At 53.9% G+C, this 23,910-nt stretch overlaps 1 protein-coding gene across 1 annotated transcript in view; it reads left to right on the top strand.

The window, feature by feature from the left end:
• PDZD8 (PDZ domain containing 8) overlaps nt 1-23,910 on the top strand; it is a 95,402-nt gene that overhangs the window by 8,523 nt on the left and 62,969 nt on the right. The window contains exons 2-3 of the mRNA XM_083168025.1: nt 3,728-3,853; nt 9,132-9,234. Coding sequence (XP_083024151.1) covers nt 3,728-3,853; nt 9,132-9,234 — 229 coding nt within the window. The remainder of the gene's footprint in view (nt 1-3,727; nt 3,854-9,131; nt 9,235-23,910) is intronic.

Below are 23,910 nucleotides of genomic sequence, written 5' to 3'. Positions count from 1 at the left end.
CACTACAGCAATACATATACCATGTGCCCAGCAGCAGGCGTCCCATATCCAGGCACTACACCAATACATATACCATGTGCGCAGCAGCGGGCGTCCTATATCCAGGCACTACAGCAATACATATACCATATGTGCCCAGCAGCGGGCGTCCCATATCCAGGCACTACACCAATACATATACCATGTGCCCAGCAGCGGGCGTCCTATATCCAGGCACTACAGCAATACATATACCATGTGCCCAGCAGCAGGCGTCCCATATCCAGGCACTACAGCAATACATATACCATGTGCCCAGCAGCGGGCGTCCCATATCCAGGCACTACAGCAATACATATATCATGTGCCCAGCAGCGGGCGTCCTATATCCAGGCACTACACCAATACATATATCATGTGCCCAGCAGCGGGCGTCCTATATCCAGGCACTACACCAATACATATACCATGTGCCCAGCAGCAGGCGTCCCATATCCAGGCACTACAGCAATACATATACCATGTGCCCCGCAGCAGGCGTCCCATATCCAGGCACTACAGCAATACATATACCATGTGCCCAGCAGCGGGCGTCCCATATCCAGGCACTACAGCAATACATATACCATGTGCCCAGCAGCGGGCGTCCCATATCCAGGCACTACAGCAATACATATACCATGTGCCCAGCAGCGGGCGTCCTATATCCAGGCACTACAGCAATACATATACCATGTGTCCAGCAGCGGGCGTCCCATATCCAGGCACTACACCAATACATATACCATGTGCCCAGCAGCGGGCGTCCTATATCCAGGCACTACAGCAATACATATACCATGTGCCCAGCAGCAGGCGTCCCATATCCAGGCACTACAGCAATACATATACCATGTGCCCAGCAGCGGGCGTCCCATATCCAGGCACTACAGCAATACATATATCATGTGCCCAGCAGCGGGCGTCCTATATCCAGGCACTACACCAATACATATATCATGTGCCCAGCAGCGGGCGTCCTATATCCAGGCACTACACCAATACATATACCATGTGCCCAGCAGCGGGCGTCCCATATCCAGGCACTACAGCAATACATATACCATGTGCCCCGCAGCAGGCGTCCCATATCCAGGCACTACAGCAATACATATACCATGTGCCCAGCAGCGGGCGTCCCATATCCAGGCACTACAGCAATACATATACCATGTGCCCAGCAGCGGGCGTCCCATATCCAGGCACTACAGCAATACATATACCATGTGCCCAGCAGCGGGCGTCCTATATCCAGGCACTACAGCAATACATATACCATGTGTCCAGCAGCGGGCGTCCCATATCCAGGCACTACACCAATACATATACCATGTGCCCAGCAGCGGGCGTCCTATATCAAGTGCTCACTTTATTGTAAAGATTTTGGCGCAGCGCAGGGATTAACCCTTCAGTGCCGTGGCGTCCATTTTGTTAATAATGGACAGTGTCTTCGGCCAAATGCCTCTTGTCATTTAAAGATAACGTTGCAGCATAGGGATTAACCTTTGAGTGACGCCTGAGCCTTTTTGACAGGGACTCCGTCCACATACTGACATCACTAGATTTGGCAGCTGAGACCATGTACCGGGTGTTGTCCCGTGAGCGGGTTGTGAGATTAGGATTGGTCTCGGACACAATGGAGGGGTGGGAGTTGGCCCCTCGAGGAGACACTTTAATGGCAGAGACTGCAGTTACATTTGTAGCAGGAGAAAAGGTGGGTTTGTGTGGAAGGACCGCAGCAGACTGTTCCCTTTTTCTGACTCGCTGATCCTGTCTCCCCACTAACACACACACACACACACACACACACACACACACACACACACACACACACACTTTGATCCTGCTTCTAGCAGTCTGTCACCACCAAGGTTCTGTAATCCCCTCCTATACTGGGCACGAGGTCCCACAGCACCCTGTGGTGCCGCTGTAATAGGTGGTTTGCACCTGGGCATGACATGGGGTGTGCAGTCCTTAGCCCCTCCCAATAAGTACTGCGTGTATTACACTGGGCATCGTCCTCCCTACACACACCTGCAGACGCCCGCACTGCGCATAGACGCCAGTCATTGTCATTTACCACCAGGTGGCAGGTGCCCTCCCTAACACCCGGTCCTTATTGCCATGTGTGACTCCATCTTGTCCTGATGCTGGTGCTCTCCCTACTGTTTATCCGCATTGCCTGTGTGCCGCCATCTTGTCCTATTGACTGTCCGCATTGCCTGTGTGCCGCCATCTTGTCCTGCTGCCCTCCCTACTAACTGTCCGTATTGCCTGTGCGCCACCATCTTTTCCTAGTGCCCTCCCTACTAACTGTCCGTATTGCCTGTGTGCCACCATCTTTTCCTGGTGCCCTCCCTACTAACTGTCCGTATTGCCTGTGTGCCACCATCTTTTCCTGGTGCCCTCCCTACTGACTGTCCGTATTGCCTGTGTGCCACCATCTTTTCCTGGTGCCCTCCCTACTGACTGTCCGTATTTGTGCCGGCATCTTGTCCTGCTGCCCTCCCTACTAACTGTCCGTATTGCCTGTGTGCCACCATCTTTTCCTGGTGCCCTCCCTACTGACTGTCCGTATTGCCTGTGTGCCACCATCTTTTCCTGGTGCCCTCCCTACTGACTGTCCGTATTTGTGCCGGCATCTTGTCCTGCTGCCCTCCCTACTAACTGTCCGTATTGCCTGTGTGCCACCATCTTTTCCTGGTGCCCTCCCTACTGACTGTCCATATTTGTGCCACCATCTTGTCCTGCTGCCCTCCCTACTGACTGTCCGTATTGCCTGTGCGCCACCATCTTTTCCTAGTGCCCTCCCTACTAACTGTCCGTATTGCCTGTGCGCCACCATCTTTTCCTAGTGCCCTCCCTACTAACTGTCCGTATTGCCTGTGTGCCACCATCTTTTCCTGGTGCCCTTCCTACTAACTGTCCGTATTGCCTGTGTGCCACCATCTTTTCCTGGTGCCCTCCCTACTGACTGTCCGTATTGCCTGTGTGCCACCATCTTTTCCTGGTGCCCTCCCTACTGACTGTCCGTATTTGTGCCGGCATCTTGTCCTGCTGCCCTCCCTACTGACTGTCCGTATTGCCTGTGTGCCACCATCTTGTCCTGCTGCCCTCCCTACTGACTGTCCGTATTGCCTTTGTGCCGCCATCTTGTCCTGCTGCCCTCCCTACTGACTATCCGTATTTGTGCCGCCATCTTGTCCTGCTGCCCTCCCTACTGACTATCCGTATTTGTGCCGCCATCTTGTCCTGGTGCCCTCCCTACTGACTATCCGTATTTGTGCCGGCATCTTGTCCTGCTGCCCTCCCTACTGACTATCCGTATTTGTGCCGCCATCTTGTCCTGCTGCCCTCCCTACTGACTATCCGTATTTGTGCCGCCATCTTGTCCTGCTGCCCTCCCTACTGACTATCCGTATTTGTGCCGCCATCTTGTCCTGCTGCCCTCCCTACTGACTATCCGTATTTGTGCCGCCATCTTGTCCTGCTGCCCTCCCTACTGACTATCCGTATTTGTGCCGCCATCTTGTCCTGGTGCCCTCCCTACTGACTATCCGTATTTGTGCCGGCATCTTGTCCTGCTGCCCTCCCTACTGACTATCCGTATTTGTGCCGCCATCTTGTCCTGCTGCCCTCCCTACTGACTATCCGTATTTGTGCCGCCATCTTGTCCCATCACTGTACTGATGTCTTCTCCCTCCTGCAGGTACAAGCCGTTCTTCCCGGTCCAGGTGCAGTCCCTGGCTGAAGAGTTGGAGGACCAGTTGCTGACCTTACAGGACTTGGGGCTGTCTGAGGGACGACTGAAGGTGTCGGTGATGGGCTGCAGCAGGTAAGTGTCCCTGATGTTCCCCTGGGGCTCTGGGGCCCACCAGGACTATTCTGTGACTCCTTAAATCACGTTAATGTTGATTTTTCAGTCAGATTGTGCAGAGCCGGCCTAATGTAATGACGTGTAATCTCATCAGCGCCGTCTGTATTGCTGTAGGGGTGTAATAGGGATCTGTTAGTGTGTGCGGTAAAAAAACAGGACTCGGACACAGCTGATACCCAGATATGTGTGTGTGATGACGGATGGTTCCCTGACTGTACGGGGGATGTTACTGTCCTACGCTCTGCTCCGGTGTAATGATGGATGGTTCCCTGACTGTACGGGCGGGGGTTACTGTCCTACGCTCTGCTCCGTTGTACTGACGGATGGTTCCCTGACTGTACGGGGGGGATGTTACTGTCCTACGCTCTGCGCCGGTGTAATGACGGATGGTTCCCTGACTGTACGGGCGGGGGTTACTGTCCTACGCTCTGCTCCGGTGTAATGATGGATGGTTCCCTGACTGTACGGGGGGATGTTACTGTCCTACACTCTGCTCCGGTGTAACGACGGATGGTTCCCTGACTGTACGGGCGGGGGTTACTGTCCTACGCTCTGCGCCGGTGTAATGACGGATGGTTCCCTGACTGTACGGGGGGGATGTTACTGTCCTACGCTCTGCTCTGGTGTAACGACGGATGGTTCCCTGACTGTACGGGCAGGGGTTACTGTCCTACGCTCTGCGCCGGTGTAACGACGGATGGTTCCCTGATTGTACGGGGGATGTTACTGTCCTACGCTCTGCTCCGGTGTAACGACGGATGGTTCCCTGACTGTACGGGGGGATGTTACTGTCCTACGCTCTGCTCCGTTGTAACGACGGATGGTTCCCTGACTGTACTGGGGGATGTTACTGTCCTACGCTCTGCTCCGTTGTAACGACGGATGGTTCCCTGACTGTACGGGGGGGATGTTACTGTCCTACGCTCTGCGCCGGTGTAATGACGGATGGTTCCCTGACTGTACGGGCGGGGGTTACTGTCCTACGCTCTGCTCCGGTGTAATGATGGATGGTTCCCTGACTGTACGGGCGGGGGTTACTGTCCTACGCTCTGCTCCGGTGTAATGACGGATGGTTCCCTGACTGTACGGGGGGATGTTACTGTCCTACACTCTGCTCTGGTGTAACGACGGATGGTTCCCTGACTGTACGGGCGGGGGTTACTGTCCTACGCTCTGCGCCGGTGTAATGATGGATGGTTCCCTGACTGTACGGGGGGGATGTTACTGTCCTACGCTCTGCTCCGGTGTAATGACGGATGGTTCCCTGACTGTACGGGGGGGATGTTACTGTCCTACGCTCTGCTCCGGTGTAATGACGGATGGTTCCCTGACTGTACGGGGGGGATGGTACTGTCCTACGCTCTGCGCCGGTGTAATGACGGATGGTTCCCTGACTGTACGGGCGGGGGTTACTGTCCTACGCTCTGCTCCGGTGTAATGATGGATGGTTCCCTGACTGTACGGGCGGGGGTTACTGTCCTACGCTCTGCTCCGTTGTACTGACGGATGGTTCCCTGACTGTACGGGGGGATGTTACTGTCCTACACTCTGCTCCGGTGTAACGACGGATGGTTCCCTGACTGTACGGGCGGGGGTTACTGTCCTACGCTCTGCTCCGGTGTAATGACTGATGGTTCCCTGACTGTACGGGAGAGTTACTGCCCTACGCTCTGCTCCGGTGTAATGACGGATGGTTCCCTGACTGTACGGGCGGGGGTTACTGTCCTACGCTCTGCGCCGGTGTAATGACGGATGGTTCCCTGACTGTACGGGGGGGATGTTACTGTCCTACGCTCTGCTCCGGTGTAATGACGGATGGTTCCCTGACTGTACTGGGGGGGATGTTACTGTCCTACGCTCCGGTGTAACAACGGATGGTTCCCTGACTGTACGGGCGGGGGTTACTGTCCTACGCTCTGCGCCGGTGTAATGACGGATGGTTCCCTGACTGTACGGGGGGGATGTTACTGTCCTACGCTCTGCTCCGGTGTAATGACGGATGGTTCCCTGACTGTACTGGGGGGGATGTTACTGTCCTACGCTCCGGTGTAACAACGGATGGTTCCCTGACTGTACGGGCGGGGGTTACTGTCCTACGTTCTGCGCCGGTGTAATGACGGATGGTTCCCTGACTGTACGGGGGGATGTTACTGTCCTACGCTCTGCGCCGGTGTAATGACGGATGGTTCCCTGACTGTACGGGGGGGATGTTACTGTCCTACGCTCTGGTGTAATGACGGATGGTTCCCTGACTGTACGGGGGGATGTTACTGTCCTACGCTCTGCGCCGGTGTAATGACGGATGGTTCCCTGACTGTACGGGCGGGGGTTACTGTCCTACGCTCTGCGCCGGTGTAATGACGGATGGATCCCTGACTGTACTGGGGGGGATGTTACTGTCCTACGCTCTGCTCCGGTGTAATGACGGATGGTTCCCTGACTGTACTGGGGGGGATGTTACTGTCCTACGCTCTGCTCCGGTGTAATGACGGATGGTTCCCTGACTGTACGGGCGGGGGTTACTGTCCTACGCTCTGCGCCGGTGTAATGACGGATGGTTCCCTGACTGTACGGGCGGGGGTTACTGTCCTACGCTCTGCTCCGTTATAATGACGGATGGTTCCCTGACTGTATGGGCGGGGGTTACTGTCCTACGCTCTGCTCCGTTGTACTGACGGATGGTTCCCTGACTGTACGGGGGGGGGGGGGGGGGGGTGTCGCATGCTACTGTCCTACGCTCTGCTCCGGTGTAATGACTGATGGTTCCCTGACTGTTCAGGGGATATTACTGTCCTACGCTCTGCTCTGATGACGGATGGTTCCCTGACTGTACGGGGGGGGTGGCATGCTACTGTCCTACGCTCTGCTCCGGTGTAACGACGGATGGTTCCCTGATTGTACGGGCGGGGGTTACTGTCCTATGCTCTGCTCCGGTGTAACGACGGATGGTTCCCTGACTGTACGGGCGGGGGTTACTGTCCTAGGCTCTGCTCCGTTGTAACGACGGATGGTTCCCTGACTGTACGGGCGGGGGTCACTGTCCTACGCTCTGCTCCGTTGTAATGACGGATGGTTCCCTGACTGTACGGGCGGGGGTTACTGTCCTACGCTCTGCTCCGTTGTAATGACGGATGGTTCCCTGACTGTACGGGCGGGGGTCACTGTCCTACGCTCTGCTCCGTTGTAATGACGGATGGTTCCCTGACTGTACGGGCGGGGGTCACTGTCCTACGCTCTGCTCCGTTGTAATGACGGATGGTTCCCTGACTGTACGGGCGGGGGTCACTGTCCTACGCTCTGCTCCGTTGTAATGACGGATGGTTCCCTGACTGTACGGGCGGGGGTCACTGTCCTACGCTCTGCTCCGTTGCAATGACGGATGGTTCCCTGACTGTACTGGGGGATGTTACTGTCCTACGCTCTGCGCCGGTGTAATGACGGATGGTTCCCTGACTGTACGGGGGGATGTTACTGTCCTACGCTCTGCGCCGGTGTAATGACGGATGGTTCCCTGACTGTACGGGCGGGGGTTACTGTCCTACGCTCTGCGCCGGTGTAATGACGGATGGTTCCCTGACTGTACGGGCGGGGGTTACTGTCCTACGCTCTGCGCCGGTGTAATGACGGATGGTTCCCTGACTGTACGGGCGGGGGTTACTGTCCTACGCTCTGCTCCGCTGTAATGACGGATGGTTCCCTGACTGTACGGGGGGATGTTACTGTCCTACGCTCTGCTCCGCTGTAATGACGGATGGTTCCCTGACTGTACGGGGGGGATGTTACTGTCCTACGCTCTGCTCCGGTGTAATGACGGATGGTTCCCTGACTGTACGGGGGGATGTTACTGTCCTACGCTCTGCTCCGGTGTAATGACGGATGGTTCCCTGACTGTACGGGCGGGGGTTACTGTCCTACGCTCTGCGCCGGTGTAATGACGGATGGTTCCCTGACTGTACGGGCGGGGGTTACTGTCCTACGCTCTGCGCCGGTGTAATGACGGATGGTTCCCTGACTGTACGGGCGGGGGTTACTGTCCTACGCTCTGCTCCGGTGTAATGACGGATGGTTCCCTGACTGTACGGGGGGATGTTACTGTCCTACGCTCTGCTCCGCTGTAATGACGGATGGTTCCCTGACTGTACGGGGGGATGTTACTGTCCTACGCTCTGCTCCGGTGTAATGACGGATGGTTCCCTGACTGTACGGGCGGGGGTTACTGTCCTACGCTCTGCTCCGGTGTAATGACGGATGGTTCCCTGACTGTACGGGCGGGGGTTACTGTCCTACGCTCTGCTCCGTTGTACTGACGGATGGTTCCCTGACAGTTCGGGGGATGTTACTGTCCTACGCTCTGCTCTGATGACGGATGGTTCCCTGACTGTACGGGGGGGGGGGGGGGGTGGCATGCTACTGTCCTACGCTCTGCTCCGTTGTAATGACGGATGGTTCCCTGACCTTACGGGCGGGGGTTGCTGTCCTACGCTCTGCTCTGGTGACGGATGGTTCCCTGACTGTACGGGGGGGGTGGCATGCTACTGTCCTACGCTCTGCTCCGGTGTAACGACGGATGGTTCCCTGATTGTACGGGCGGGGGTTACTGTCCTACGCTCTGCTCCGGTGTAACGACGGATGGTTCCCTGACTGTACGGGGTAGTTACTGTCCTACGCTCTGCTCCGGTGTAACGACGGTTGGTTCCCTGACTGTACGGGAGGGGGGGGGGTGGCATGCTACTGTCCTACGCTCTGCTCCGGTGTAACGACGGTTGGTTCCCTGACTGTACGGGGGATGTTACTGTCCTACGCTCTGCTCTGTTGGTTCCCTGACTGTACGGGAGGGGGGGGGGGTGGCATGCTACTGTCCTACGCTCTGCTCCGGTGTAACGACGGTTGGTTCCCTGACTGTACGGGGGATGTTACTGTCCTACGCTCTGCTATGGTGTAATGACTGATGGTTCCCTGACTGTACGGGAGGGGGGTGGGGTGGCATGCTACTGTCCTACGCTCTGCTCCGGTGTAACGACGGTTGGTTCCCTGACTGTAGGGGTGGGGGGTGGCATGCTACTGTCCTACGCTCTGCTCCGGTGTAACGACGGTTGGTTCCCTGACTGTAGGGGTGGTGGGGGGCATGCTACTGTCCTACGCTCTGCTACATTGTGCCGGTGGACAGTGAGGGGATCTCTGGCTCCCAGATACAAGTGTGGTGACTTGCAGTGTTAATGCCTCGTCTTTCTTACAGGCTCCTAATCTTCGGCTCCTATGAGCAGGAAACCTACATACACTGCACCCTGGAGATCAGCAGTGCACCGTGGAAAGAGAAGAGTCGGACCTCCATCAAAACAGTAAGTTCAGTCTCCATAAGGTCTTGTGGTTCCCTTCTCACAGGATTGTTAACACCCCCTCCTCCCTTCTTCTGCGTCCTATGCACACATGTGACCACATTTCTGTATAGTGAGGTTCTGACCTGCTGCGGGGGCCCATGGCCACCTTTTGTGATGGAGCGTCCGGGGCCCATGGCCACCTTTTGTGATGGAGTGTCCGGGGCCGATGGCCACCTTTTGTGATGGAGCGTTCGGGGCCGATGGCCACATTTTGTGATGGGAGCGTCCGGGGCCCATGGCCACCTTTTGTGATGGAGCGTCCGGGGCCCATGGCCACCTTTTGTGATGGAGCGTCCGGGGCCGATGGCCACATTTTGTGATGGAGCGTCTGGGGCCGATGGCCACGTTTTTGTGATGGAGCGTCCGGGGCCCATGGCCACCTTTTGTGATGGAGCGTCCGGGGCCGATGGCCACATTTTGTGATGGAGCGTCCGGGGCCGATGGCCACATTTTGTGATGGAGCGTCCGGGGCCCATGGCCACCTTTTGTGATGGAGCGTCCGGGGCCGATGGCCACATTTTGTGATGGAGCGTCCGGGGCCCATGGCCACCTTTTGTGATGGAGCGTCCGGGGCCGATGGCCACCTTTTGTGATGGAGCGTCCGGGGCCCATGGCCACCTTTTGTGATGGAGCGTCCGGGGCCCATGGCCACCTTTTGTGATGGAGCGTCCGGGGCCCATGGCCACCTTTTGTGATGAAGCGTCCGGGGCCCATGGCCACCTTTTGTGATGGAGCGTCCGGGGCCCATGGCCACCTTTTTGTGATGGAGCGTCCGGGGCCCATGGCCACCTTTTTGTGATGGAGCGTCCGGGGCCCATGGCCACCTTTTGTGATGGAGCGTCCGGGGCCCATGGCCACCTTTTTGTAATGGAGCGTCCGGGGCCCATGGCCACCTTTTGTGATGGAGCGTCCGGGGCCCATGGCCACCTTTTGTGATGGAGCGTCCGGGGCCCGTGGCCACCTTTTTGTGTTGGAACCAGGCATCCAGTCAGACGGTAGCTATGAAGAGTTCAGACATACGTAGGATGAGGACCTGCACTGAGTGTAAGCTATGGGGTTCTGTGATACAATGATTGTGTCCTTCTAATGGGTAGTTTGTGTTTCTTCTGCGGCAGATTTCAGGGGCCACAGGGAAGACAGTGGGGTAGAGAGTGAGGTCATGACCTTTCCAGCACCATAAAGGTTAAGATGGCCATACATCAGAAAGATCTTAAGATCTATTGCGCTCATGATTGTGTACAATTTCCCTTGAAATCCCCGGCAGTCCTTGGTGGTTTTTGGCGACACAATCTACTCACAATCCATCTGCTGATAGATTGTATGATTGTGTACAATATCTTTCTGATGTATGGCCACCTTTAAACTTCTTTGCTGTTCCCAGGACAGCCCAGCTCCTCCCCTCCTCTACCCCGCCTCCAGGCCCAGCTAGTTTTCGTTGTGCTGGCAGGAGCCAATACGCACTATAGAGAGGGGCTGCTTTACACTGACACCTTGTCGCTTGGGGGTCTGTTAGACCCCTGCACTGCCGCCCCATCACCCGAGCCCGGCAGCCGCACACCACCCAAGTTGGCTGCCACAGATGTTGGTGTATCCGGCTGGCACTGGGGCACCCATTAAAGTAACCGCTGGGAGCACGCGTGACAGCACATGCGCTGGAGCAGCTGTAACAGACCGGCGGAGGGTGCGCCGGGCTGCGCTGAAAAGCGGCCAGACCGGGGTCCACCTCTTCACTGCCGGGCCATTTGGGCGAGTCCCCCCTGTACCTCTCCTACTGGAGCACAGGGTACAGTACTTTATGGTCCTGCCGGCCATAGTGCTTTGCGGAGCTCAGGGCCACTTTATTATTTGTATTATGTGTGCTGTGTCTTATACTGTGTTATCACCATCACTGCATGTCAGAAGTATAGTGTGTTACCTGTACCAGTGTAGCTGCCTCTTGTACAATGTCAGAGGACAGCGATAGTGACACAAGGGCTCCTATATTGGTGTCCTGCACACATTACAAGGCTGGCCCGTGTACCACTGGCCAGCCTGGGCAGTTGTGAGTATAGCCTGATGGCGGTCCTAGGCTACCCTTTCACAAAGGGGCGCCATTGTAAGTGGACGGAGCTGGCCAGGAGGGGAGCTTACCGCAGGGTTTGCTCCCAGAGGCCATGACACTTCCCCAGCTATCACACGGCTCTGGCGGTCATTTAACATACTTGACACCCCTGCACGCTGCTGGAGGCTCCGGACTGATGCTGCCAGGGCTGTGCTCCAACATGTCCCTGTCTCCCAGCTGCATCTATGACTGCAGCAGCTCCCCCAGGTTCTGTGATCAGACAGTGGGGTTTAGAGCATAGTGGGACAGTATTGGGCTCATAGCACTCCTGTGTTATATACCATGGTGTTGTTGACTGGCCTGTGGCAGCTCATCTCCTTATACTGTTTCTTATCCAGTGATTCTATCTCTGGTTACCTTTACTGTACATACTGTGTGTGTGTGTGTAGTGTATACTGTATATTAACCCCCCCCCCCCACCATGTGTTATATATACGGGGCAGTACGGACAGTGTAATGGTTACATTACTGCCTCACAGTGCTGAGGTCATGGGTTCTATCCCCACCATGTGTTATATATACAGGGCAGTACGGATGGTGTAATGGTTAGCATTACTGCCTCACAGCACTGAGGTCATGGGTTCTATCCTCACCATGTGTTATATATACGGGGCAGTACGGACGGTGTAATGGTTACATTACTGCCTCACAGCGCTGAGGTCATGGGTTCTATCCCCACCATGTGGTATATATACAGGGCAGTACGGATGGTGTAATGGTTAGCATTACTGCCTCACAGCGCTGAGGTCATGGGTTCTATTCCCACCATGTGTTATATATACGGGGCAGTACGGATGGTGTAATGGTTACATTACTGCCTCACAGCGCTGAGGTCATGGGTTCTATCCCCACCATGTGTTATATATACGGGGCAGTACGGATGGTGTAATGGTTACATTACCGCCTCACAGCACTGAGGTCATGGGTTCTATTCCCACCATGTGTTATATATACGGGCAGTACGGATGGTGTAATGGTTACATTACTGCCACACAGCACTGAGGTCATGGGTTCTATCCCCACCATGTGTTATATATACGGGGCAGTACGGATGGTGTAATGGTTACATTACTGCCACACAGCACTGAGGTCATGGGTTCTATCCTCACCATGTGTTATATATACGGGGCAGTACGGATGGTGTAATGGTAACATTACCGCCTCACAGCACTGAGGTCATGGGTTCTATTCCCACCATGTGTTATATATACGGGCAGTACGGACGGTGTAATGGTTAGTATTACTGCCTCACAGCACTGAGGTCATGGGTTCTATCCTCACCATGTGTTATATATGCGGGGCAGTACGGACGGTGTAATGGTTACATTACTGCCTCACTGAGGTCATGGGTTCTATCCCCACCATGTGTTATATATACGGGGCAGTATGGACGGTGTAATGGTTACATTACTGCCTCACAGCGCTGAGGTCATGGGTTCTATCCCCACCATGTGTTATATATACAGGGCAGTACGGACGGTGTAATGGTTACATTACTGCCTCACAGCGCTGAGGTCATGGGTTCTATCCCCACCATGTGTTATATATACGGGGCAGTACGGATGGTGTAACGGTTACATTACTGCCTCACAGCACTGAGGTCATGGGTTCTATCCCCACCATGTGTTATATACACGGGGCAGTACGGACGGTGTAATGGTTAGCATTACTGCATCACAGCGCTGAGGTCATGGGTTCTATCCCCACCATGTGTTATATATACAGGGCAGTATGGACGGTGTAATGGTTAGCATTACTGCCTCACAGCCCTGAGGTCATGGGTTCTATCCCACCATGTGTTATATATACGGGGCAGTACGGACGGTGTAATGGTTACATTACTGCCTCACAGCACTGAGGTCATGGGTTCTATCCTCACCATGTGTTATATATGCGGGGCAGTACGGACGGTGTAATGGTTACATTACTGCCTCACTGAGGTCATGGGTTCTATCCCCACCATGTGTTATATATACGGGGCAGTACGGACGGTGTAATGGTTACATTACTGCCTCACAGCGCTGAGGTCATGGGTTCTATCCCCACCATGTGTTATATATACGGGGCAGTACGGATGGTGTAATGGTTACATTACTGCCTCACAGCACTGAGGTCATGGGTTCTATCCCCACCATGTGTTATATATACGGGGCAGTACGGATGGTGTAATGGTTACATTACTGCCTCACAGCACTGAGGTCATGGGTTCTATTCCCACCATGTGTTATATATACGGGGCAGTACGGATGGTGTAATGGTTATAGCATTACTGCCTCACAGTGCTGAGGTCATGGGTTCTATTCCCACCATGTGTTATATATACGGGGCAGTACGGACGGTGTAATGGTTACATTACTGCCTCACAGCGCTGAGGTCATGGGTTCTATCCTCACCATGTGTTATATATACGGGGCAGTACGGACGGTGTAAGGGTTACATTACTGCCTCACAGCACTGAGGTCATGGGTTCTATCCCCACCATGTGTTATATATACGGGGCAGTACGGATGGTGTAATGGTTACATTACTGCCTCCCAGCACTGAGGTCATGGGTTCTATCCCCACCATGTGTTATATATACGGGGCAGTATGGACGGTGTAATGGTTACATTACTGCCTCACAGCGCTGAGGTCATGGGTTCTATCCCCACCATGTGTTATATATACGGGGCAGTGCGGATGGTGTAATGGTTAGCATTACTGCCTCACAGCACTGAGGTCATGGGTTCTATCCCCACCATGTGTTATATACACGGGGCAGTACGGATGGTGTAATGGTTACATTACTGCCTCACAGCGCTGAGGTCATGGGTTCTATCCCCACCATGTGTTATATATACGGGGCAGTACGGATGGTGTAATGGTTACATTACTGCCTCACAGCACTGAGGTCATGGGTTCTATCCCCACCATGTGTTATATATACAGGGCAGTACGGACGGTGTAATGGTTACATTACTGCCTCACAGCACTAAGGTCATGGGTTCTATCCCCACCATGTGTTATATATACGGGGCAGTACGGATGGTGTAATGGTTACATTACTGCCTCACAGCACTGAGGTCATGGGTTCTATTCCCACCATGTGTTATATATATACGGGCAGTACGGATGGTGTAATGGTTATAGCATTACTGCCTCACAGCACTGAGGTCATGGGTTCTATTCCCACCATGTGTTATATATACGGGGCAGTACGGACAGTGTAATGGTTAGCATTACTGCCTCACAGCGCTGAGGTTATGGGTTCTATCCCCACCATGTGTTATATATACGGGGCAGTACGGACGGTGTAATGGTTAGCATTACTGCCTCACAGCGCTGAGGTCATGGGTTCTATCCCCACCATGTGTTATATATACGGGGCAGTATGGACGGTGTAATGGTTAGCATTACTGCCTCACAGCACTGAGGTCATGGGTTCTATCCCCACCATGTGTTATATATACGGGGCAGTATGGACGGTGTAATGGTTACATTACTGCCTCACAGCACTGAGGTCATGGGTTCTATCCCCACCATGTGTTATATATACGGGGCAGTACGGATGGTGTAATGGTTACATTACTGCCTCACAGCACTTAGGTCATGGGTTCTATCCCCACCATGTGTTATATATATATATGGGGCAGTATGGACGGTGTAATGGTTAGCATTACTGCCTCACAGCGCTGAGGTCATGGGTTCTATCCCCACCATGTGTTATATATACGGGGCAGTACGGATGGTGTAATGGTTAGTATTACTGCCTCACAGCACTGAGGTCATGGGTTCTATCCCCACCATGTGTTATATATACAGGGCAGTACGGACGGTGTAATGGTTAGCATTACTGCCTCACAGCGCTGAGGTCATGGGTTCTATCCCCACCATGTGTTATATATACAGGGCAGTACGGACGGTGTAATGGTTACATTACTGCCTCACAGTGCTGAGGTCATGGGTTCTATCCCCACCATGTGTTATATATACAGGGCAGTACGGACGGTGTAATGGTTAAACTCCGGTTTAATTGTCAATTCTTACATTTTTCCTCTAAATTACTTTAGCGGAGTAACACTGGCTGCAGCTTTTATAATCAATAGTGAATATGGCCGTAACTACGCATCCCTTCAGGGACACAAGCTCACTGTGGTAAAAGTTTTTACTGGTTGCCAATGTTGACGGCCGATACCAATATGCTGCCTCTTATCTGTACGATCTATTATATGAAGGTGTGTGTGTGTGTATGTATATATATGTGTGTGTGTGTGTATATGTATATATATGTGTGTGTGTGTGTGTGTGTGTGTGTGTGTATATGTATGTATGTGTATGTGTATGTATGTATATATATATATATATGTATGTATGTATGTATGTATGTATATGTGTGTGTATATATATATATATATATATATATATATATATATTCAACAACAGAATGACAGTGCGCAAAATTATATAGAAATGCCCGTGTCCAAATAGTGACAATAGTACCCTTCCACACAGTATCCTTTTTTGTAAGCACTCAGGTAGAATAGGCCCGGCAGCTCCAAGCTCTCGGCCTCTCCAGGGCAATCCTGAATCCACAGGTGTTTTATCTAAAAAGAAATGAGGAGAGCGAGCGCTCTATAGTGCATGAATCCGTTTTAAAAAGAGGATTTATTGAGGGCAACAACAGGGTGAAATACAGTGAGGGTAACGTAGCACATGTAGCGGTGCACAGACCGCAGGTAGATCGCACAAACACGCTGTTGATGGAGCGGTTACACTCAGCCGATGGTTTCAGGCGGTGATGGGATCCACAAGGAAACTCTTGGTCAGAGACGACGCTAGGCCACGCCCCAACTAGAAACTGCAGGTGACATTTGCTGGGGTTATCCAGCCGGTCACCAGATATCAGCAGATATCAGTTATCAGTCCTGCCCCAGCTGTTCAGGCCTGTTCCTGCAGCCACATCCTGGACTCTCCCTCTCCCCGCAACGCCGCTCCTCTCCTCTATCCAGAACAAACACACTTTCTGGGCGTGGGGGGCGGGGCGTGTCTACAGGGGCCGGGGCGTGCCTATGCCAGTTATATATATATAAATATTATAATCTATCCAGGTAAGTATCAGGGATACAACGGGGCGGCACTCAGACGGATTTCACTCAGAAATAACTGCAGACCAACAACTGCTTCAGGTCTGACGTTTCGGTCATTTTATTACCTTTCTCAAAGACACAGATATGAACAGAAACACTTACTTTATAGAGGAAATCACCAGTGACAGGTCCCGGCGTCTCCACGCCGGCGCACGTATCTGATGTCACTGGACAGCGTCCTCAGCACGGACTGCCGCACGGCTTGGACCGTTGCTATGGGAACCACCGGAGACCTGAAATACAATAAACAGTGTGTAAAAAACGTGAAACACTGAAGCAGCGTCTTACAAGTGAGTGAATTAAATGTTTCCATTACAGCCTCAATAGCTCATAGTGGAGATTAACTTTCCCCTATACACAACACAAGTGTCATTGGGGAACACATAATAAAGTATCAAATCATTGAATCCAATTACGGATTCTAATATCCTGGTGGGAAGCTGCTTCCTATATACACCAAGCACCACTACCGTCACTGTATCTTCACTATATGTGTATGTCAATGGGATTTTACCCCCTCATTCCGCTACCATGTGGGTGTCTCCTTATCCAATTCATGTCCAATAAAGATAAAAGGAACCCCTTCCCTGCAGGTGTATCCGTTACTCACTGACACATTCCCGGGTCACCCTGCAGGTGTATCCGTTACTCACTGACACATTCCCGGGTCACCCTGCAGGTGTATCCGTTACTCACTGACACATTCCCGGGTCACCCTGCAGGTGTATCCGTTACTCACTGACACATTCCCGGGTCACCCTGCAGGTGTATCCGTTACTCACTGACACATTCCCGGGTCATCCTGCAGGTGTATCCGTTACTCACTGACACATTCCCGGGTCACCCTGCAGGCGTATCCGTTACTCACTGACACATTCCCGGGTCACCCTGCAGGTGTACTCATTACTCACTGACACATTCCCGGGTCACCCTGCAGGTGTATCCGTTACTCACTGACACATTCCCGGGTCACCCTGCAGGTGTATCCGTTACTCACTGACACATTCCCGGGTCACCCTGCAGGTGTATCCGTTACTCACTGACACATTCCCGGGTCACCCGGCAGGTGAATCCGTTACTCACTGACACATTCCCGGGTCACCCTGCAGGTGTATCCGTTACTCACTGACACATTCCCGGGTCACCCTGCAGGTGTATCCGTTACTCACTGACACATTCCCGGGTCACCCGGCAGGTGTCTCCGTTACTCACTGACACATTCCCGGGTCACCCTGCAGGTGTATCCGTTACTCACTGACACATTCCCGGGTCACCCGGCAGGTGTCTCCGTTACTCACTGACACATTCCCGGGTCACCCTGCAGGTGTATCCGTTACTCACTGACACATTCCCAGGTCACCCTGCAGGTGTATCCGTTACTCACTGACACATTCCCGGGTCACCCTGCAGGTGTATCCGTTACTCACTGACACATTCCCGGGTCACCCTGCAGGTGTATCCGTTACTCACTGACACATTCCCGGGTCACCCTGCAGGTGTATCCGTTACTCACTGACACATTCCCGGGTCACCCGGCAGGTGTATCCGTTACTCACTGACACATTCCCAGGTCACCCTGCAGGTGTATCCGTTACTCACTGACACATTCCCGGGTCACCCTGCAGGTGTATCCGTTACTCACTGACACATTCCCGGGTCACCCGGCAGGTGTATCCGTTACTCACTGACACATTCCCGGGTCACCCTGCAGGTGTACTCGTTACTCACTGACACATTCCCGGGTCACCCTGCAGGTGTATCCGTTACTCACTGACACATTCCCGGGTCACCCTGCAGGTGTATCCGTTACTCACTGACACATTCCCGGGTCACCCTGCAGGTGTATCCGTTACTCACTGACACATTCCCGGGTCACCCTGCAGGTGTATCCGTTACTCACTGACACATTCCCGGGTCACCCTGCAGGTGTATCCGTTACTCACTGACACATTCCCGGGTCACCCTGCAGGTGTATCCGTTACTCACTGACACATTCCCGGGTCACCCTGCAGGTGTATCCGTTACTCACTGACACATTCCCGGGTCACCCTGCAGGTGTATCCGTTACTCACTGACACATTCCCGGGTCACCCTGCAGGTGTATCCGTTACTCACTGACACATTCCCGGGTCACCCTGCAGGTGTATCCGTTACTCACTGACACATTCCCGGGTCACCCTGCAGGTGTATCCGTTACTCACTGACACATTCCCGGGTCACCCTGCAGGTGTATCCGTTACTCACTGACACATTCCCGGGTCACCCTGCAGGTGTATCCGTTACTCACTGACACATTCCCGGGTCACCCTGCAGGTGTATCCGTTACTCACTGACACATTCCCGGGTCACCCTGCAGGTGTATCCATTACTCACTGACACATTCCCGGGTCACCCTGCAGGTGTATCCGTTACTCACTGACACATTCCCGGGTCACCCTGCAGGTGTACTCATTACTCACTGACACATTCCCGGGTCACCCTGCAGGTGTACTCATTACTCACTGACACATTCCCGGGTCACCCTGCAGGTGTATCCGTTACTCACTGACACATTCCCGGGTCACCCGGCAGGTGAATCCGTTACTCACTGACACATTCCCGGGTCACCCTGCAGGTGTATCCGTTACTCACTGACACATTCCCGGGTCACCCTGCAGGTGTATCCGTTACTCACTGACACATTCCCGGGTCACCCTGCAGGTGTATCCGTTACTCACTGACACATTCCCGGGTCACCCGGCAGGTTTATCCGTTACTCACTGACACATTCCCGGGTCACCCTGCAGGTGTATCCGTTACTCACTGACACATTCCCGGGTCACCCTGCAGGTGTATCCGTTACTCACTGACACATTCCCGGGTCACCCTGCAGGTGTATCCGTTACTCACTGACACATTCCCGGGTCACCCTGCAGGTGTATCCGTTACTCACTGACACATTCCCGGGTCACCCTGCAGGTGTATCCGTTACTCACTGACACATTCCCGGGTCACCCTGCAGGTGTATCCGTTACTCACTGACACATTCCCGGGTCACCCTGCAGGTGTATCCGTTACTCACTGACACATTCCCGGGTCACCCTGCAGGTGTATCCGTTACTCACTGACACATTCCCGGGTCACCCTGCAGGTGTATCCGTTACTCACTGACACATTCCCGGGTCACCCTGCAGGTGTATCCGTTACTCACTGACACATTCCCGGGTCACCCTGCAGGTGTATCCGTTACTCACTGACACATTCCCAGGTCACCCTGCAGGTGTATCCGTTACTCACTGACACATTCCCGGGTCACCCTGCAGGTGTACTCATTACTCACTGACACATTCCCGGGTCACCCTGCAGGTGTATCCGTTACTCACTGACACATTCCCAGGTCACCCTGCAGGTGTATCCGTTACTCACTGACACATTCCCGGGTCACCCTGCAGGTGTATCCGTTACTCACTGACACATTCCCAGGTCACCCTGCAGGTGTATCCGTTACTCACTGACACATTCCCAGGTCACCCTGCAGGTGTACTCATTACTCACTGACACATTAGAAAGCTGTACAAGGTGGAGTGAGGCCTGGATCTGTCGGGATTTATACAGTAAGTAGTGTTGCCACAATGCTGCCACTAGTATACTTTATGGGCTTTGTCTCGGACCATGTACAGGGTCCTAATAGTCTGATATCATATCAATTGTGTTACCATGAAATAAGTCATGTGAAAAGTGCGTGTACAGAGCAGAGCGTTGTAATGATCACAATTCTAAAGTGCCACAAAATATCCTCTTCTACTATGCCCTCGCCGGCTGCACCCTTCTCTGTCACCGGCCGCCCGCCCTCGCCGGCTGCACCCTTCTCTGTCACAGACCGGCCGCCCGCACATTGCCAGCTGCACCCTTCTCTGTCACAGACTGGCCGGCTGCACCCTTCTCTGTCACAGACTGGCCGCCTGCCCTCGCCGGCTGCACCCTTCTCTGTCACCGGCCGCCCGCCCTCGCCGGCTGCACCATTCTCTGTCACAGACCGGCCGCCTGCACATTGCCGGCTGCACCTTTCTCTGTCACCGGCCGCCCGCCCATTGCCAGCTGCACCCTTCTCTGTCACAGACTGGCCGGCTGCACCCTTCTCTGTCACCGGCCGCCCGCCCTCGCCGGCTGCACCCTTCTCTGTCACAGACTGGCCGTCTGCCCTCGCCGGCTGCACCCTTCTCTGTCACCGGCCGCCCGCCCTCGCCGGCTGCACCCTTCTCTGTCACAGACCGGCCGCCCGCACATTGCCGGCTGCACCTTTCTCTGTCACCGGCCGCCCGCCCGCCCGCCCATTGCCAGCTGCACCCTTCTCTGTCACAGATCGCCCGCACATTGCCGGCTGCACCCTTCTCTGTCACAGACCGCCCGCCCGCACATTGCCGGCTGCACCCTTCCTTGTCACAGACTGGATGCCTGCCCTCGCCGGCTGCACCCTTCTCTGTCACAGACTGGCCGCCCACCTTCGCTGGCTGCACCCTTCCTCGTCACAGACCGGATGCCCGCCCTCGCCGGCTGCACCCTTCTGTCACAGACCGGCCGCCTGCCCTCGCCGGCTGCACCCTTCCTTGTCACAGACCGGATGCCCTCCCTCGCCGGCTGCACCCTTCTGTCACAGACTAGTCGCTCGCCCTCGCCGGCTGCACCCTTCTCGGTCACAGACCGCCTGCCCTCGCCGGCTGCACCCTTCTCTGTCACAGACCGGCCGCCCGCCCATTGCCGGCTGTGCCCTTCCTTGTCACAGACTGGATGCCTGCCCTCGCCGGCTGCACCCTTCCTTGTTACAGACCGGATGCACCCTTCTGTCAGACTAGTCGCTCGCCCTCGCCGGCTGCACCCTTCTCTGTCACAGACCGGCCGCCCGCACATTGCCGGCTGCACCTTTCTCTGTCACCGGCCGCCCGCCCGCCCATTGCCAGCTGCACCCTTCTCTGTCACAGATCGGCCGCCCTTGCCGGCTGCACCCTTCTCTGTCAGCGGCCGCCCGCCGGCACATTGCCGGCTGCACCCTTCTCTGTCACAGACCGCCCGCCCTCGCCGGCTGCACCCTTCCTCGTCACAGACCGGATGCCTGCCCTCGCCGGCTGCACCCTTCTCTGTCACAGACCGGCCGCCTGCCCTCGCCGGCTGCACCCTTCCTTGTCACAGACCGGATGCCCGCCCTCGCCGGCTGCACCCTTCTCGGTCACAGACCGCCTGCCCTCGCCGGCTGCACCCTTCTCTGTCACAGACCGGCCGCCCACCCTCGCCGGCTGCACCCTTCCTTGTCACAGACCGGATGCCCGCCCTCGCCGGCTGCACCCTTCTCGGTCATAGACCGGCCGCCCGCCCATTGCCGGCTGCGCCCTTCCTTGTCACTGACTGGATGCCTGCCCTCGCCGGCTGCACCCTTCCTTGTCACAGACTAGTCGCTCGCCCTCGCCGGCTGCACCCTTCTCTGTCACAGACCGGATGCCTGCCCTCGATGGCTGCACCCTTCTCTGTCACAGTGCGGATGGCTGCACCCTTCTGTCACAGACTAGTCGCTCGCCCTCACCGGCGGAAATCTTCTCTGTCACAGACCAGACGGCCGCCCTCGCCAGCTGCGCCCTTCTGTCACAGACTAGTCGCTCGCCCTCGCCGGCTGCACCCTTCTGTCACAGACCCGACCCTGTTAAATCGCTGCCACCATTAGACTCCTACCATGTGACGTCTGCAAACACGGTTACTTGCTGAGCTCCACACACTGGCATCGGAGTACGGCTTGCTGCGATATGTGTCAACATGGTGCTGACACACCTGGCTGGTTTCCACCACTGGTCACAGTAGCACGGTCTTAAGCCCCGGACACACGGGGAGATATATTGCTCAGTTTCTCCTTTTCATCAGCGACCAGAGATGGTCGCTGATGAAAGGGAACCTCTGCCGGCGGTGCCGCAGAGGTAATCAGCTGGTCACAGTAGCACGGTCTTAAGCCCCGGACACACGGGGAGATATATTGCTCAGTTTCTCCTTTTCATCAGTGACCAGAGATAGTCGCTGATGAAAAGGAACCTCTGCTGGGGAAGCCGCAGAGGTAATCAGCTGGTCGCAGGAGCATGCTCCTGCGACCAGGGATTAGAATGGGGCAGAAAACGGGAACGCGCACCCGGCAATTTATTCCCAGCGATTTCAGCCCCTATCGCCCCCGTGTGTACACAGCTTTAGTTCTGCTTTACCGTTAGGAACAGACCACGACATTCTCCTGTGTTTATCCACTAACCCACCGTAGGAGCAATTATTTATTACCAGTATATAGCGCACACATATTCTGTAGTATTGGACAGACTATTATTACCAGTTATTATATAGCGCACACATATTCTGTAGTATTAGACAGACTATTATTACCAGTTATTATATAGCGCACACATATTCCGCAGCGCTGTACAGAGACTATTATTACCAGTTATTATATAGCGCACACATATTCTGTAGTATTAGACAGAGACTATTATTACCAGTTATTATATAGCGCACACATATTCCGCAGCGCTGTACAGAGACTATTATTACCAGTTATTATATAGCGCACAAATATTCTGCAGCGCTGTACAGAGACTATTATTACCAGTTATTATATAGCGCACACATATTCTGTAGTATTAGACAGAGACTATTATTACCAGTTATTATATAGCGCACACATATTCCGCAGCGCTGTACAGAGACTATTATTACCAGTTATTATATAGCGCACACATATTCTGTAGTATTAGACAGAGACTATTATTACCAGTTATTATATAGCGCACACATATTCCGCAGCGCTGTACAGAGACTATTATTACCAGTTATTATATAGCGCACACATATTCTGTAGTATTAGACAGAGACTATTATTACCAGTTATTATATAGCGCACACATATTCCGCAGCGCTATACAGAGACTATTACCAGTTATTATATAGCGCACACATATTCCGCAGCGCTGTACAGAGACTATTATTACCAGTTATTATATAGCGAGCACATATTCCACAGTGCTGTACAGAGACTATTATTACCAGTTATTATATAGCGCACACATATTCCGCAGTGTTGTACAGAAACTATTACCAGTTATTATATAGCGCACACATCTTCCGCAGCGCTGTACAGAGACTATTATTACCAGGTATTATATAGCGCACACATATTCCGCAGCGCTGTACAGAGATTATTATTACCAGTTATTATATAGCGCACACATATTCCACAGCGCTGTACAGAGAATATTATTACCAGTTACTATATAGCGCACACATATTCCACAGCGCTGTACAGAGACTATTATTACCAGTTATTATATAGCACACACATATTCCACAGCACTGTACAGAGACTATTACCAGTTATTATATAGCGCACACATATTCCACAGCGCTGTACAG

This window comes from Crinia signifera, unplaced genomic scaffold, assembly GCF_055691185.1.
Source record: "Crinia signifera unplaced genomic scaffold, ASM5569118v1 HAP2_SCAFFOLD_207, whole genome shotgun sequence".
In the NCBI taxonomy this organism is placed as follows: Eukaryota; Metazoa; Chordata; class Amphibia; order Anura; family Myobatrachidae; genus Crinia; species Crinia signifera.
Note: the sequence above shows the minus strand (reverse complement) of the source record. Positions and strands in the feature narration are given on the sequence as shown.